The following is a 13,942-nucleotide window of genomic DNA, read 5'->3' on the forward strand; positions in this document are numbered from 1 at the left end:
TCTCCCTCCCTCTCTCTCTTTCTGCCCTTGGTCTGCCAGTCCTCTTCCCCCACTCAGTGTGTGTGTGTGTGTGTGTGTGTGTGTGTGAAAGAGAGAGAGAGAGAAAGAGAGAGAAAGAAAGATAGAGAGAGAGAGAAACAGACAGAGAGAGAGGCACTTGCGCTTCCCTTCTGTCTCTCTCTCCCTCTTTCTCTCTCTCTCTTTCCTCTCCCTCTCTCTCTTTCTCTTTCTTCTCCCTCTCTTTCTTTCCTCTCTCTCTTTCTCTCTCTTTCCTCTCCTCTCTCTCTCCCACTCTCTCTCTTTCCTCTCACTCTCTCCCTCTCTCTCTCTTTCTCTCTCCTCTCTCTCCCTCTTTCTCTTTCTTTCCTCTCTTTCTCTCTCTCTTTCTTCTCTCTCCCTCTCTCTCTCTTTCCTCTCTGTTTCCTCTCTCTTTCTCTCTCTTTCTCTTTCCTCTCTCTTTCCTTTCTCTCCCCCCTCTCTCTTTCTCTCTCTCTCTTTCCTCTTCCCCCTTTTCTTCTCTCTTTCCTCTCCTCTCTCTCTCTCCCTCTCTCTCTCCTCTCTCTCTCTTTCCCCCCTCTCTCTTTTTGTCTCTTTCCTCTCCCCCTCTCTTTCTCTCTTTCTTCTCTCTCTCTTCCTCTCCCTCTCTCCCCTTCCCTCTCGCTCTCTCTCCTTCTGCCCTTCGTCTGCTGGTCCTCTTCCCCCACTCAGTGTGTGTGTGTGTTTGTGAGAGAGATTGGGGATTGCAGGGGCTGTGCTCCCTCGGGGCCATGGCTTGAGGGAGGGCTGGCCCACTCAGCGGAGGCTCCGGCCAGCTACTCCCATGGGGGATCTTGGGGCTGTCCCATGCGGCTCCCCAGCCATGTGTGCCTCAGATGGGGCCAGGCCAGGAAAAGGACTTCCTGGCCGTGCTTCCAGGGGGCAGGGCATCCGGGTGCAGGGCCAATTAGGAGCTCCATGAGGGGGCAAGTCCTCATGAGAGAGAGGGGGGGAAGCACAAGTGCCCCCCTCTCTCTCTCTGCAAATGGCAGAGGAGGCTGGGAGCCGCAGGAGAAGGCTGAAAGAGTATGTGGCTCCAGAACCGTGGGTTGCCTACCCGTGGTTACTCTAGCCCAGGGGTAGGCAACCCAAAACACTCAGAGAGCCACTTGGACCCGTTTCCCACCAAAAACAAAACACTGGGAGCCGCAAAACCCTTTTGATATCTAAAATGAAGATAACACTGCATATATCCTTTTTTACCTTTATTATATGTGTGTGTGTGTGTGTGTGTATGTGTGTGTGTGTGTGTGTATATATATATATATATACACACACACACACATACATACATACATACATACACACGCACACACACAAAAATACATACACACACATTAAAAATAAAAGTAAAAATATGACTCTTGGGAATATCCATACTATTAAAACAATGATCACCAAGAGAATGCTTTAAGAGAATAAAATTACATACACACAAAGGTAAAAAAAGGATATATGCAGTGTTATCTTCATTTTAGATGTCAAAAGGGTCTGTCTCTCTCTGTCTCTCTCCCTCCCTCTCTATCTGCCCTTGATCTGCCATTCCTCTTCCCCCACTCTCTCTCTCTCTCTCTCTTTCTCTCTCTCTCCCTCCCTCCCTTTCTCTCTCTCTCTTTCTCCCCCCCCCTCCTATCTGCTGCTCACCTGGCAAGCTTCAAGCTGTTGTCCAACAAACTCAGGGGTAAGCAACCTCGTCTCTTTTATGACTCATGGACTTCAACTCCCAGAATTCTTGAGTCAGCCTAGCTGGGCTAGCTAGGTCTCTCCAGCGCTTCCTGCTTCCTGCAGAGACGCAGCAAAGGGAGGAGCTCCGCCCAGTAAGCTTTTCAGCTCCTCGGAGAACACTGTGAGTGCACTCTCTTTTACACATACACACACACAAACACACACACAGAGAGAGAGAGAGAGAGAGAGAGAGAGAGAGAGAGAGAGAGAGAGAGAGGGAGGAGAAGCAGGGAAGCGCAATTGCCTCTCTCTGTCTCTGTCTCTCTCTGCAAAGGCACAGGAGGCTGTGAGCCGCAGGGGAAGGCTCAAAGAGCCACATGCGGCTCTGGAGCCGCAGTTTGCCGACCTGTGCTCTAGCCTATATTTTTCTATCTTATCAAGTAGTAGATTGTGATCTACTTTATCAAATGTCTTACTGAAATCCAAGTATACAGCATTCGCTGGTCTACTAATTTGGTCACTTTACTAAAAAATGAAATTAGATTTGTCTGGCATGATCTGTTTTTGACAAACCCATGTTGGCTTCTGGTTATAACTTTGTTTGCTTCTAGGTGTTTGCAGTTTTGTTGCTTGATTATCTTTTCCAAGAACTTTTCCAGGTAGTGATGTTAGCTTGATTGGTGTCATGCCTCCATCCGAGCCTGACTCTGAGGAAGACATAGAGTTCCCTGTTGAGGCCCAGGAGTGGGTGTCTGTGGCTTCGGAGGACTGTGGGGAGGAGCAGGCTTAGGCAGGCCAGGGCCCTTCAGGTTTGGAACAGGGAAGGCAGAGTTCAGGCGAGGAGCAAGGCCCCTCCCCAACTGATCCTAGAGCAAGGAGAGCAGAGAGGAGGAGGGAACAACAGAGACAGGCTCACTTGCTTGGGAGGAGAGCGTCCCGCCCCACTCCACATGGCACACCTGAGGAGTAGGATTTAAGGAGACGCTGTGGGGTGGGGCATTTGCCAGGAACAAATGTGAAATCTTGAGATAGTGTGCTCTTGTAACCTGGACACTTTGCATTCTGGACCAGTTTGCTTCCTGCTGATCTCTCCTTGCAGTCTGCAGTTTGCAGTTTGCAGTTCACAGGCAAGCTGGGAGTTAAAAGGATTATATGTTTGCTTGTTATCTGTCTTGCTTTAAGAACAGTGTAAACTTCCCTGGCTGTTTTGTTTGAACTCATGCCAGCATATGTAGGGGCTGTTAGGTAAACATGGCAGTGATTAAAAAGACTATTGCTCGGGCCAGCTGATTGCTTTGCCTCCGTTCAGGGCCCTGGGTCATCACAATTGGTCTGTAGTTTCCTGGATCTATTCCTCCCCCTTTTTGAAGATGAAGAAGATCAGCTCTTTTCCAGTCCTCAGGTAGTCCCCGGTGCTCCAAGATACATATCAGTGGTTCAAAGATCACATCTGCCAGTTCCCTCAGAAATCTGGGGTATAATCCATCAGAACCAGTGATCTGAATTTGTCTAAAACTGACAGGTGTTCTTTTACCTTATTTTTGCTTATTTTAATTTGCATTCCTAGCCTGTCTTTTATGATTCTGTTTTTAGTAAGTTGGGTTGTATTATCTTTTTGTATGAAGGCAGATGCAAAGAATGAATTAAGCAGTTCTGCTTTCTCTCTACTGCTCATTACTTCCTTGCCATCATTTCCCATTAGTGGACCAATTATTTCTTTGACTTTTTTCTTGTTTTTTTATTATTTTTGACATTTATTGCAATTTTTACTTCATTCTGAGCCTTAGCTTTCCTAACTTCATCTTTGCAGGTTCTGGCTATTTGTTGATATTCTGCCTTAGTTATGTGTTCTTCTTTCCATTTTTGTATTTATCTTTTTTTTTCCTTTCAGTTTGTCTAAGAGTTCTTTGGGAAACCATGCTGGTTTTTTCTTGGTTTTCTTTTTCAGTGGTACTATGCTGGCCTGGGCTTTTATAATCATATTTTTCAGAGTTCCCCAAGCTTCTTGAGTTGACTTCCCCTTTAAGATGTTTATCCATTGGTTCCTTCCCAATATTTATCTGAGATTTTAAAATTAGCTCTTTTAAAGTTTAAGATATTGGTTTGATTATGTTCTGTTGCTTGGGTCTGTATTATATTGAATTCTAAAATGACATGGTCACTCTCCCAAAAGTTCCTGAAATGTCAATCCCATCTATCATATCTTCTCTGTTAGTAAGAATTAGGTCCAGTATAGCTGCCCTTCTAGTTCCATCCGCTACCTTTTGAGTGACAAAGTTGTCAGCTAGGTTGACAACCTGTTCGACCTCCTACTTGTTGCAGAGTTAGTCTCCCAATTGATGTCAGGATAATTAAAATCCCCCATTACTATTCTGGTGGGTTTCCTTCATATATTTGTTAACTGATTAGCAAATAGTTCACCTATTTTTTTTACTTAGTTGGATGGCCTGTAGTATACACATATGGCAATGTCATTCTTTTTTCCTTTTATGTTGACCCATATGCATTCTAGCAGGCTTTCATTCTTGGTTTTATGCATTTCTGTAGAGAGGAAGTAATCTCTTATATATAATGCAACTCCACTTCCTTTTTTGTTAGGTCTGTTTCTTTTGAATAGTTTGTATCCTTTAATCAGTACATTCCAATCACAAGTTTCTGGTATTGGTAACTATATCATACCTACCTTCATGTACTAGTACTTCAAGTTCATCCTGTTTCTTCCCTAAACTTTGAGCATTACCATATAGGTCTTTAAGTTCTTTGTGGCTGGCCCTGGGTATGCTTCCTACATCTCCTACTTTGCATCTGAGTTTCTCTTCTTTCCCTTCACTTTCTACCTCTGTATTTGGTTGGTTGTCTTGAGGTTTTTGCTTGGAATTAGGTCTTAAAAGTCATATTTTAGTTTAAAGTTCTTCTGATAAGATGAGCCAATCATTTTCTAAATATGTTTTTCCGAGTTCTTGTGAGGTGCAGCCCATCCCTTGCAAGAAGCTTTCATGTAGGTAATCCAGACCATGGTCAAGTTCTCTTGATGGCACATAAACCAGTGGTTCATTTCTAAAATCTGTTGCTCCCTCATAGGATATTGGCCTTTTGTCAGAAATATAGATGCTTGTGCTCCTAAGTCCTTAACTTTCTTACCTAGCTGCTCTTGTTATTGTTTTCAGGTTCATTGTTGTGTTGTTAGCCTTCACGTGAAGAAGAAAGGGGTAGTAATCTATGGGGTTAATTATTTTAGTAAGGTTCTCACTCACATCTTTGATTTTTGCTCCAGGGAAACAACATATCTCCCTAGATTGAATGTGTAGGGCATGGTGGCGAACCACAGGTGGCAGCAGAGCCCTCTCTGTGGGCACACGTCCTAGGCCTTCAGCTGGATTTTATAAAACCTTTTCGCTTTAGGCCTTGGCCGCCATGTGCAAAAAAAAAAAAAAAAGGTTCAATCAATCAATTTCAACTTCTCATGGGAAAAAAAAGATCTCGCAAAGTTGGAATTGATTGATTGAACTTTTTAGTCCCACCCAGTCTGCTGTTACCACCACAGCCATGCCCACCCAACAGGCCATGCCCACCCAATGGGCCACGCCCACCCAATGGACCACGCCCACCCCACACCCGATGATACATAAGTGGGTTTTGGGTTGCAGTTTGGGCACTCAGTCTCTAAAAGTTTCGCCATCACTGGTCTAGGGACTACCTGTACTTTATCAAATTGTAGACACTTTTTAAAAAAATGAGAATGTAAAGGATTGAAATTTATGTAACATTTGGTTTTCTTCTTTTATTCATAAAACTTAAAATCACAAAAAAGAAAGTTACAGTTGTTCTATACATTTGTGGGAGAACTGAGCAACAATATTGTTGAATCCTGCTCATTATCTTAGCACCTAACAGGATTAGAGACCCTCCAGAGTAATCTATAATAGACTGGGCCATTGTTGAAGATCCGCATCATATTTTAGTGCGTCATTTGAAAACAGACAGTCTATATTCAAACATTGCTGAATGTGAGAGGGATCTTGGAGTCCTAGTTGGCAGTCACTTAAATATGAGCCAATAGTGTGCAGCACCAGCCAATGCAATCCTAGGTTGCATTAACAAAGGGATAGAATCAAGATCCCATGACCTTACTAAGACCATACTTAGAAAACTGCTTCCAGTTTTGGTCACCATATTATTAAAAAAATGTTGAAATTCTGGAAAGAGTGTAGCAAAGAGCAACCAAGATGTTTGGGGCATGGAGGCTAAAACATATCAAGAACTGTTGCAGGAATATGTCTAGTGAAAAGAATGACTAGGGGAAAATGATAGCAGTGTTCCAATATTTGAGGGGCTGCCACAAAGAAGAGGGGGTCAACCTATTTTCCAAAGCACCAGAAGCAAGACAAGAAATAATGGATGGAGACTAATCAAGGAGAGAAGCAACCTAGAATTGAGGAGAAATTTTCTCACAGAACAATTAACCAGTGGAACGGCTTGCCTTCAGAAATTGTGGGTGCTCCATCAGTGGAAGTTTTTAAAAAGAATAGATAGGCATTTATTTGGAATGATATATGGTCTCCTAGTCGAGCAGCGGGTTGGACAAGAAGACCTCCAAGGTCCCTTCCAACTCTGTCATTCTGTTATTCTGAAACCTGCACAGTTCTGGGGCTACTGGTTATCCCATCTAATTTAAGACAAATTCTGAAGAGACTCCCTGGCAAGATTCATTTGATCTACAGTACTTTTTTCCCCAAGATTTTGAGCTATGTTTATCCTGTCTATCCAGTTTGTCTGTGTAAAATAAAGAAATGTTTTCCATTGCCTTGTACTATGCAGTTTGAAGGATATTTTTATACCCTTAATTTTGGCATTTAGGCATACTTTTGACTTATTCTGTCTGTTGTAATAACCTTTAATTATACTGCTTTATGAAAAGCTATTTATCTGGCAATGTAAGGATGTAATAAGTAATTTGTTTCTTTTCAGAAAGCAAACTCTACTGCTAAATAATGTGTTTGCCATTATGGCTGCATTGTTTATGGCCATCTCACAGCTGGCAGGAATCTTGGAAATGATTATTTTGGGCCGATTCATAATGGGCATTGATGGAGGTATGATTTAATTTGTGCTAGATACTGATGTTTAGTGAATGTTCCACATTCCCTGCTCTCTAGCCTTTTAACATCTCAACTGAAGTAGCTGAACCTGAAAAAGAGGCTGAATTCTTAAGAAGTTTTTTGATGCATTATATTTAATACATTAAGTCTTTAATCATGATAAGAGTAGAAACCCTATTGAAGTTGTATTATTCTACCTTATATCAAATGCAGTCAATAATGATTTACTTTTTAGTTAATCTTAATTAATCCCACACACATATATCCCAAACCATATATTACAATAAAATAGCATAGCCACAATTCATTAAAATATATGGGAACATGACTTCTGGCTTCATGTCACGGCTCCATGGACACAGGAAGATGGGGCTCCATCTTTCACGCCTGAATTCACTCCACTAGGGGACCCTGGAAAGGGTCGAAAGTTGTCCCATAGAGGCAATGAGCAAGGAGGGGACCCCCATTTGGTTGCGGGTCAAAAGCACCACCAAGCAACTTTCAAGCAACGCAGATAAAACTGAGTGAGACCTGATCCTCTCTTTAAGATTTTATTGCCTGAAAAAGGTGCCCAAAACATTTTCCCCCTGTGAGGAGAGAGGGAAGGGGATTTTTACCCCACCCTCTAAGAAAAGCGGTGACTAACTACCCAGGGAAAACAGAGCAACCATAAGATTAATTTTAATCTAATTGGATATATATATTCTTTTGAAACTTGGGGGCTAAAAGTGTTCTTTTTTCTTATTGGAGACTGTTGGTTTAAAAAAAAGACTTGAAAAACCACCATATAAGTTTTGGACTTAAAAAGTTATAAAATGTTGTTGATGACATCTTGTGACTAATTATGGTATTACAATTTGTTATTGACTAAAAAAAACCTGGCTTGAAGCCAAGACTTCAGATAAAATTTGTTTGGCTTTGACAGCTACGAACTTTGAAAAACCCAGCTGCAAAGAAGGGATTTCTGGGTGGCTTATCTGTGTGGCAGGGATGATGTATTGTTTTGGAAGCTGACCTGCCTGAACTGTGAATGTAAACTTTTACTGACTTTCAGAGCTATGCTTGAGGAACTGCTTTCCTATTTCCCTGAATGAGAAACATATATTATTACACAAAATGATGGAACACCTTGGATTATATACTCTTACTTGATAAACAATTTCTATTATAAAGACCACCTATAAAACCACTTGTAAAACATGAAATAGATGTCCCATACCCAGCTATAAAAGACAAAAATTATTTTTAACGTTTGATTCTAAACTCTTCAATTTAACATATTAAGAAAATATGGATGAAGATCAGGAAAAAATCCTTTCCATGTTGAAATCAATATGCAAAACTATCCTTTCAGCTTGTGATAAAATAAAACTATCCTTTCAGCTTGTGATAAAATAAACACAAACACAACACAAAGGAACAATGTTCTAGCTTAAATATACAAATCCAGATCTTGATTACAAGCAAAGAAGTAACAATGCAGAAAACAAAAGGAAAATTGGAACAACTAAATGCTAAGACAGAGGACCCAACTGACCAACAGACCCAGCCAACTGAAAAGGCAGAAAATGGAGTGACAACATTGAAAATGGAAAAAACTTTTCACAAATCAAGAAATCAGAATATATTTGAGGAAAAGAAAGAAGAACAGATTGAATGGAAGATAAAGTTATCTGGACAATTATGGGAAATTGGAGCAACAGGGAGGAGGTTTAATGAATACCAGTGGGCTTTTTCTTCCAAAAAAACTTCAACCAAATGGTCTTTCTAAATAGAGGGAGAACTATTTGATGATTCAAAGGCACTGACATGGAACGTTAGGTTAACTGGCAAAGGAAGAAAGCCAGAGTAAGGCTGAAGAAAATAATGGTGTTGACTTATTAGAGGGGATATTATATTACTAACTAGATGGTTGAATATGGTGGAAAATAGATAACTTTTAGAAAATAGAGTAACATTATAATTAAATAGATAAGATGTGTAACTAGAATATTAGACTTTGGTATGAAAAGGGAAAAAGGGAGAAGTTGAGATAAGGGAAGCTTTTGATCACCTAAATATAAAGTATTTGGAAATTATAAATAACAGTGTTTTCTTGAATATTGATGGGAAATTAAAGTTTGGGGGGGAGCAATAACAGGACATTGTTTATACAAGGACATTAAGTGCAAACGCAGTCAAGATATATATAGGCTAAAAATTATCAATAAATGTAACAAAGATGTTTCTACTTAATTGAAAATAAGAATTGTTTTTGCCCAATATGAAATAACAGATATTATTGGAAAGAGAGAGGAAGTAGTTGATGTTCTAATATTAGACTTAAACTAAAAAATTATGTATATTACTGAATTATTGGTTATTCCAGACAACACCTATAATGGTTTTGATTTATTAAGGGATACCGTACTATCAATTAGATGATTGAACATGGTGTAAAATAGATTAAAAACAGAGCAATATTATAATCAAATAGATAAGATGTGTAACCAGAATATTAGATTTTAGTATGAAAAGGGAAAATGGGAGAAGCTGAGATAAGGGAAACTTTTGGTCACCTGAACATAAAATACTTAGAAATCATAAATAATAGTGTTACTTTGAATATTGATGGGAAATTAAAGCCTGAAAAAAAATCCTTGTATACAAGGATTAAGTGCAAATGCAATTAAGATATGTACATATAAGCTAAAAATTATTGATAACTGTAACAAAGATTTTTTTATTTAGTTGATAACAATAATAAATGAAATAACAGATATTAATGGAAAAAGAGAGGAAATATCTGATGTTGTAACATGAGATTTATACTAAAGATTTATGTACACTATTGAACTATTGATTAACCCAGTCATCACGCTGCTTTTTAAATATCCAATTGTAAAATGAGAAAATCAATAAAATATTACATATAAAAAATATGGCAACATTTAGCAGCATATAGCAAAAAACAGGAACATGGCAAACTGTTCCAATTCCCAAGCCCTTATGAAATAACATTGTCAGAATCCAATTATACTTCATCTCCAGTTATCAATTATAGAAAACCCCATTTCTGCCCTCTCTGGATTCTGTCATAAAGAAAGAGAGGGGAGTGAACAAAGGGGCTTTATGGCCCTCACTTCCTTCGGTACAACTTCAAAGGGTTTGAATGTGGATAGCACCAAAAGGCCTCATCATAACAAAGGAGGCTATTTACCTTTCATGTAGTTTATCTGAAGTCTCCATCCAGCCGGCAGAAAGGAAAAAAGGGGTGGGATTGTGATGCCTGAAACTGTCACTGGAAGAGGGGGGTGATTGGGTGGGACTACTGGGGAACCCCTTAAAACCTCAAATGGGAGAGCTTGAACCCCAAGTCCTGTCTAGAACACCTGCAACCATTTTCTCTTAATAAAGGATTCCTGTTGGAAGAATTATTCCAAGAGTTCTGTCTTCTTAAGATGCAAAGTGGGGTGGGTCCTTACATTAGATAGGACTTGCAAAATTAATCCACCTGGAAGGGAGACCCTTGCCAGGGGATTTGGCAAAAAATTACCATGTCAGACAATGGAACAAGAAAGGGGGAAAACTCCCTGGAAAGAGAGCCGCTGACCAAATTGGAACCTTGCCAGATGTTGGAATCCGAGAGGTTAGATTCCTCAGGAGAAGAAGTGATGGAGACACGGGACCACAAGCCTCGCTGGTCAATGGGCATTGGAAAGAAAAGTGAGTGGGGAAAGGAATCAAGAAAGGTGACCCTGAGACAGGGGACCAAGCAACCAGAATGGAAGCAGGAGATGGAGAAATCCCTGCACGCAAGTGAAGAGGGAGAAAGCTGGGCACCGTACTCAGACTGGATCCTAGAGAAAGCTATTGACCTGATGAAGAGAACTCTCAGCTTCCTAAGAGAGGAGAATCTTGAGCCCTACAGCCGCCCCAGCTCCTGGAGCTGCAAAGGGAGAGACACCGAGGGGGACGTGGAACCTGCAACCCCGGGGACATCTGCTGATCCAGTAGTTCCCACCCCCTACCGGACCACAGAGGGCAATCTGGACGGAAGACACTACCACCAACAACGGAGGCACCGATCCATTCCAAGACGTCCGCCATTGGAGGTGAAATTCAAAGGGGAGCCAACACACTTGGGGTTTTTCCTAACCCAAGTCCTCAGCTACATGGAGGAATACGGGCAGGACATTCCCAGCCGACATCCGGATCGTGCAATCTGCCCTGGATGGACCGGCTGCAGATTGGGTGGTGAACTTGCATGACTCCAATGCCCCAGAACTCAGTAACTTCAACCGTTTCATGTCCTCTCTGAGAAGACGATTTGAAGACCCCCTGACTGATTGCAAAGCCCGTGAAAGGATAAAAACGATGAGGCAAGGCAAACGCCCGGTGGCTGAACATACACAAGAATTCTGGGCCATTAATTACCACATCTCTTGGCAAATTTCTCTGTTTTGCCACCCAAGAATTAACTCTAAATATTTTTTCAATTTCTCCGAGTATTTCCTCCTTTTCTCTGTCCAAAATCACAGCAAAGTCATTGACCACCATCTCTCTCAAGTTTTCTTGCATATTTTCCCTCAAGCCTCTGATTCTTAAAGCATACTCCATCTCTCTGTATTGAGACATAACAATTTCATCTTGTGAAATTTCCATCTTTTTTTCCATTCCTTCAAACTTTTCCTCCAATATTTATTTTATTTTATTTTTATTTTTAAAATTTATAAGCCGCCCCACTCATGAAGGACTCTGGGTGGCTAACAATAAAAAACACATAAAACATAACAAACAACAATACAAAAACAATCATCCAGGGGTAAGGTTTTATAAACCCCAGGCCTGCCGGAAAAGCCAGGTCTTAAGTAGCTTACGGAAGACCAACAGGGTGGGAGCGGTCCTAATCTCCGGGGGGGAGCTGATTCCAAAGCGTGGGCGCCATCACAGAGAAGGCCCTCCTCCGCGGCCCCGCCAAATGGCACTGCTTGGCCGACGGGGCCTGAAGGAGGCCCAGCCTGTGGGATATAACCGGATGTAGGGAACTATGAGGTAGTAGGCGGTCTCGCAAATAGCCTGGCCCTGAGCCATATAGGGCTTTAAAAGTAATGACCAACACCTTGAATTGGACCCGGAGACCAATAGGCAACCAGTGCAGCTCACGGAGGATAGGTGTAACGTGGGTGTATCGAGGAGCACCCACTATCACTCGCGCGGCTGCATTCTGGACCAACTGTAGTCTCCGAATACTTTTCAAGGGTAGCCCCATGTAGAGCGCATTGCAGTAGTCCAAACGTGAGGTGACAAGGGCGTGAGTGACTGTAAGGAGAGCCTCCCGGTCCAGGTAGGGTCGCAACTGGTGCAACAGGCGAACTTGTGCAAAGGTCCTCCCAGCCACAGCCGTCAATTGATGTTCCAAATTCAGCTGTGGATCAAGGAGGACACCCAAGTTGCGAACCCGCTCCGAAGGGGGTATATTTTCCCCCGCAAGAGTCAACACTGGACAGTTGACATGATCCTTGGGAGGCAACATCCAAAGCCACTCGGTCTTGTCAGGATTGAGCCTGAGTCTGTTAACCCCCATCCAGACCCTCACGGCTTCGAGGCAACGGCCCATCACATCGGCCGCTTCACTGAGAGAGCTCGGGGAGGAGATATATAACTGGGTATCGTCAGCATACTGATGAAACCTCACCCTGTGCTGTCTGATGATCTCACCCAGCGGCTTCATATAAATGTTAAATAGGAGGGGAGAGAGGACCGACCCCTGTGGCATGCCACATTCAAGGGGCCTCGGGGTTGACCTCTGCCCTCCCACCAATACCGATTGCGACCGGCCAGAGAGGTAGGAGGAGAACCACCGTAAAACGGTGCCTCCCACTCCCACCCCTTCGAGTCGTCCCAAAAGGATACCATGATCGATGGTATCGAAGGCCGCTGAGAGGTCAAGTAGCACCAAGACAGAGGAATAACCTCTGTCTCGGGCCCACCAGAGATCATCCATCAGCGCGACCAAAGCGGTTTCTGTGCTGAAGCTGGGCCTGAAGCCAGATTGAAAAGGGTCTAGATAATCCGCTTCATCCAGAGACCGTCGGAGCTGGAGCGCCACCACTCTCTCTACAACCTTCCCCACAAAGGGGAGATTGGAGATTGGAGATATCCACTTTATCTGCTACTTCTTCAACACAAGAATCCAACTTTTCAACGACAGAAGCAAGTCCTTTTAAGGCCAGAACTATATCTTGCCTCAAAATATTATTATTCTCCACTAAAATCTCCTTCACTCCTCTAATTTGAGATATAACATTTCCCATAACATCTTGCAAGTCTTTTACCATGAGTGGTTGTACAGGAGGAGAAGATGGTTGTTGAGCTGGTAATATCCCCGGAGAAGAAGCCACCTTAGGTACTGTGGAAACTTGACGCTTTGAAGCCATTTTAAACAAAAGAAAAAAATTTTTTTTCTTCTTTCCTCCTTCTTAAAAAAAAAGTACAAAAAGATCCCAAGCAAAAATAAAAAGATAAGCAGAGGGAAAATAACTAAACCCAAGTCTCTTTCAAAAAACCATAATAATAAAAAGCCAAAAAATAAAAAAATAAAAAGTAACAAAGTAACAAAATCCATTCCGTTTCCTTTCAAGCACTCAAAAAAAGCCTCACATCGCCATTTTACTTTCCCTCTCAACCAAAAAAAAGGAGAAAGTGAAAATAATTCTTTAAAATTAAAGTCCAAATAAATCCCAAAAATAAAAATTCCCCGATCATCTCTGTCCGCTTTTTTAAAAGTAACTCACCAGTTCTCTTTAATCGCGGAGGTGGGAGCGGCGTCTTGCTTTGTCCCGAATGACAAGGAACAAAGACAGCTGAGAAGCGGAGATTCCCTGAACCTCAATGCCAACCTCAACTTTTTTGGGGGGGGGGTTTCAGAGGCTCTACCACTATTCAGGGTAAAACTCCCCTCCCTCCTTTAGCCCAGGAAGGAGGTTTTAAACCGCGGAACAGCTGATATCTGCTGTCCTCGGCGGTTTTAACGCTATCTCAGAAGGACAGCTAAAAAAATAGCTGCCATCTTTTGGGAAAAGATCTTTACACAATGAAATTATACAAGCTTTTTATAACAAGAGATTTCAGATTGCTGCACAAGATGTAATAGTTTTAAA

At 41.9% G+C, this 13,942-nt stretch overlaps 1 protein-coding gene across 5 annotated transcripts in view; it reads left to right on the top strand.

The window, feature by feature from the left end:
• Positions 1–13,942, top strand: part of SLC2A9 (solute carrier family 2 member 9) — a 125,167-nt gene that overhangs the window by 24,353 nt on the left and 86,872 nt on the right. For all 5 annotated transcript variants that reach the window (XM_039360244.1, XM_039360245.1, XM_039360243.1 and 2 more), the window contains one exon: positions 6,670–6,794. In XM_039360244.1, coding sequence (XP_039216178.1) covers positions 6,670–6,794 — 125 coding nt within the window. The remainder of the gene's footprint in view (positions 1–6,669; positions 6,795–13,942) is intronic.

Source organism: Crotalus tigris, unplaced genomic scaffold, assembly GCF_016545835.1.
Source record: "Crotalus tigris isolate CLP2741 ecotype Arizona unplaced genomic scaffold, ASM1654583v1 scf7180000019165.341595, whole genome shotgun sequence".
In the NCBI taxonomy this organism is placed as follows: domain Eukaryota; kingdom Metazoa; phylum Chordata; class Lepidosauria; order Squamata; family Viperidae; genus Crotalus; species Crotalus tigris.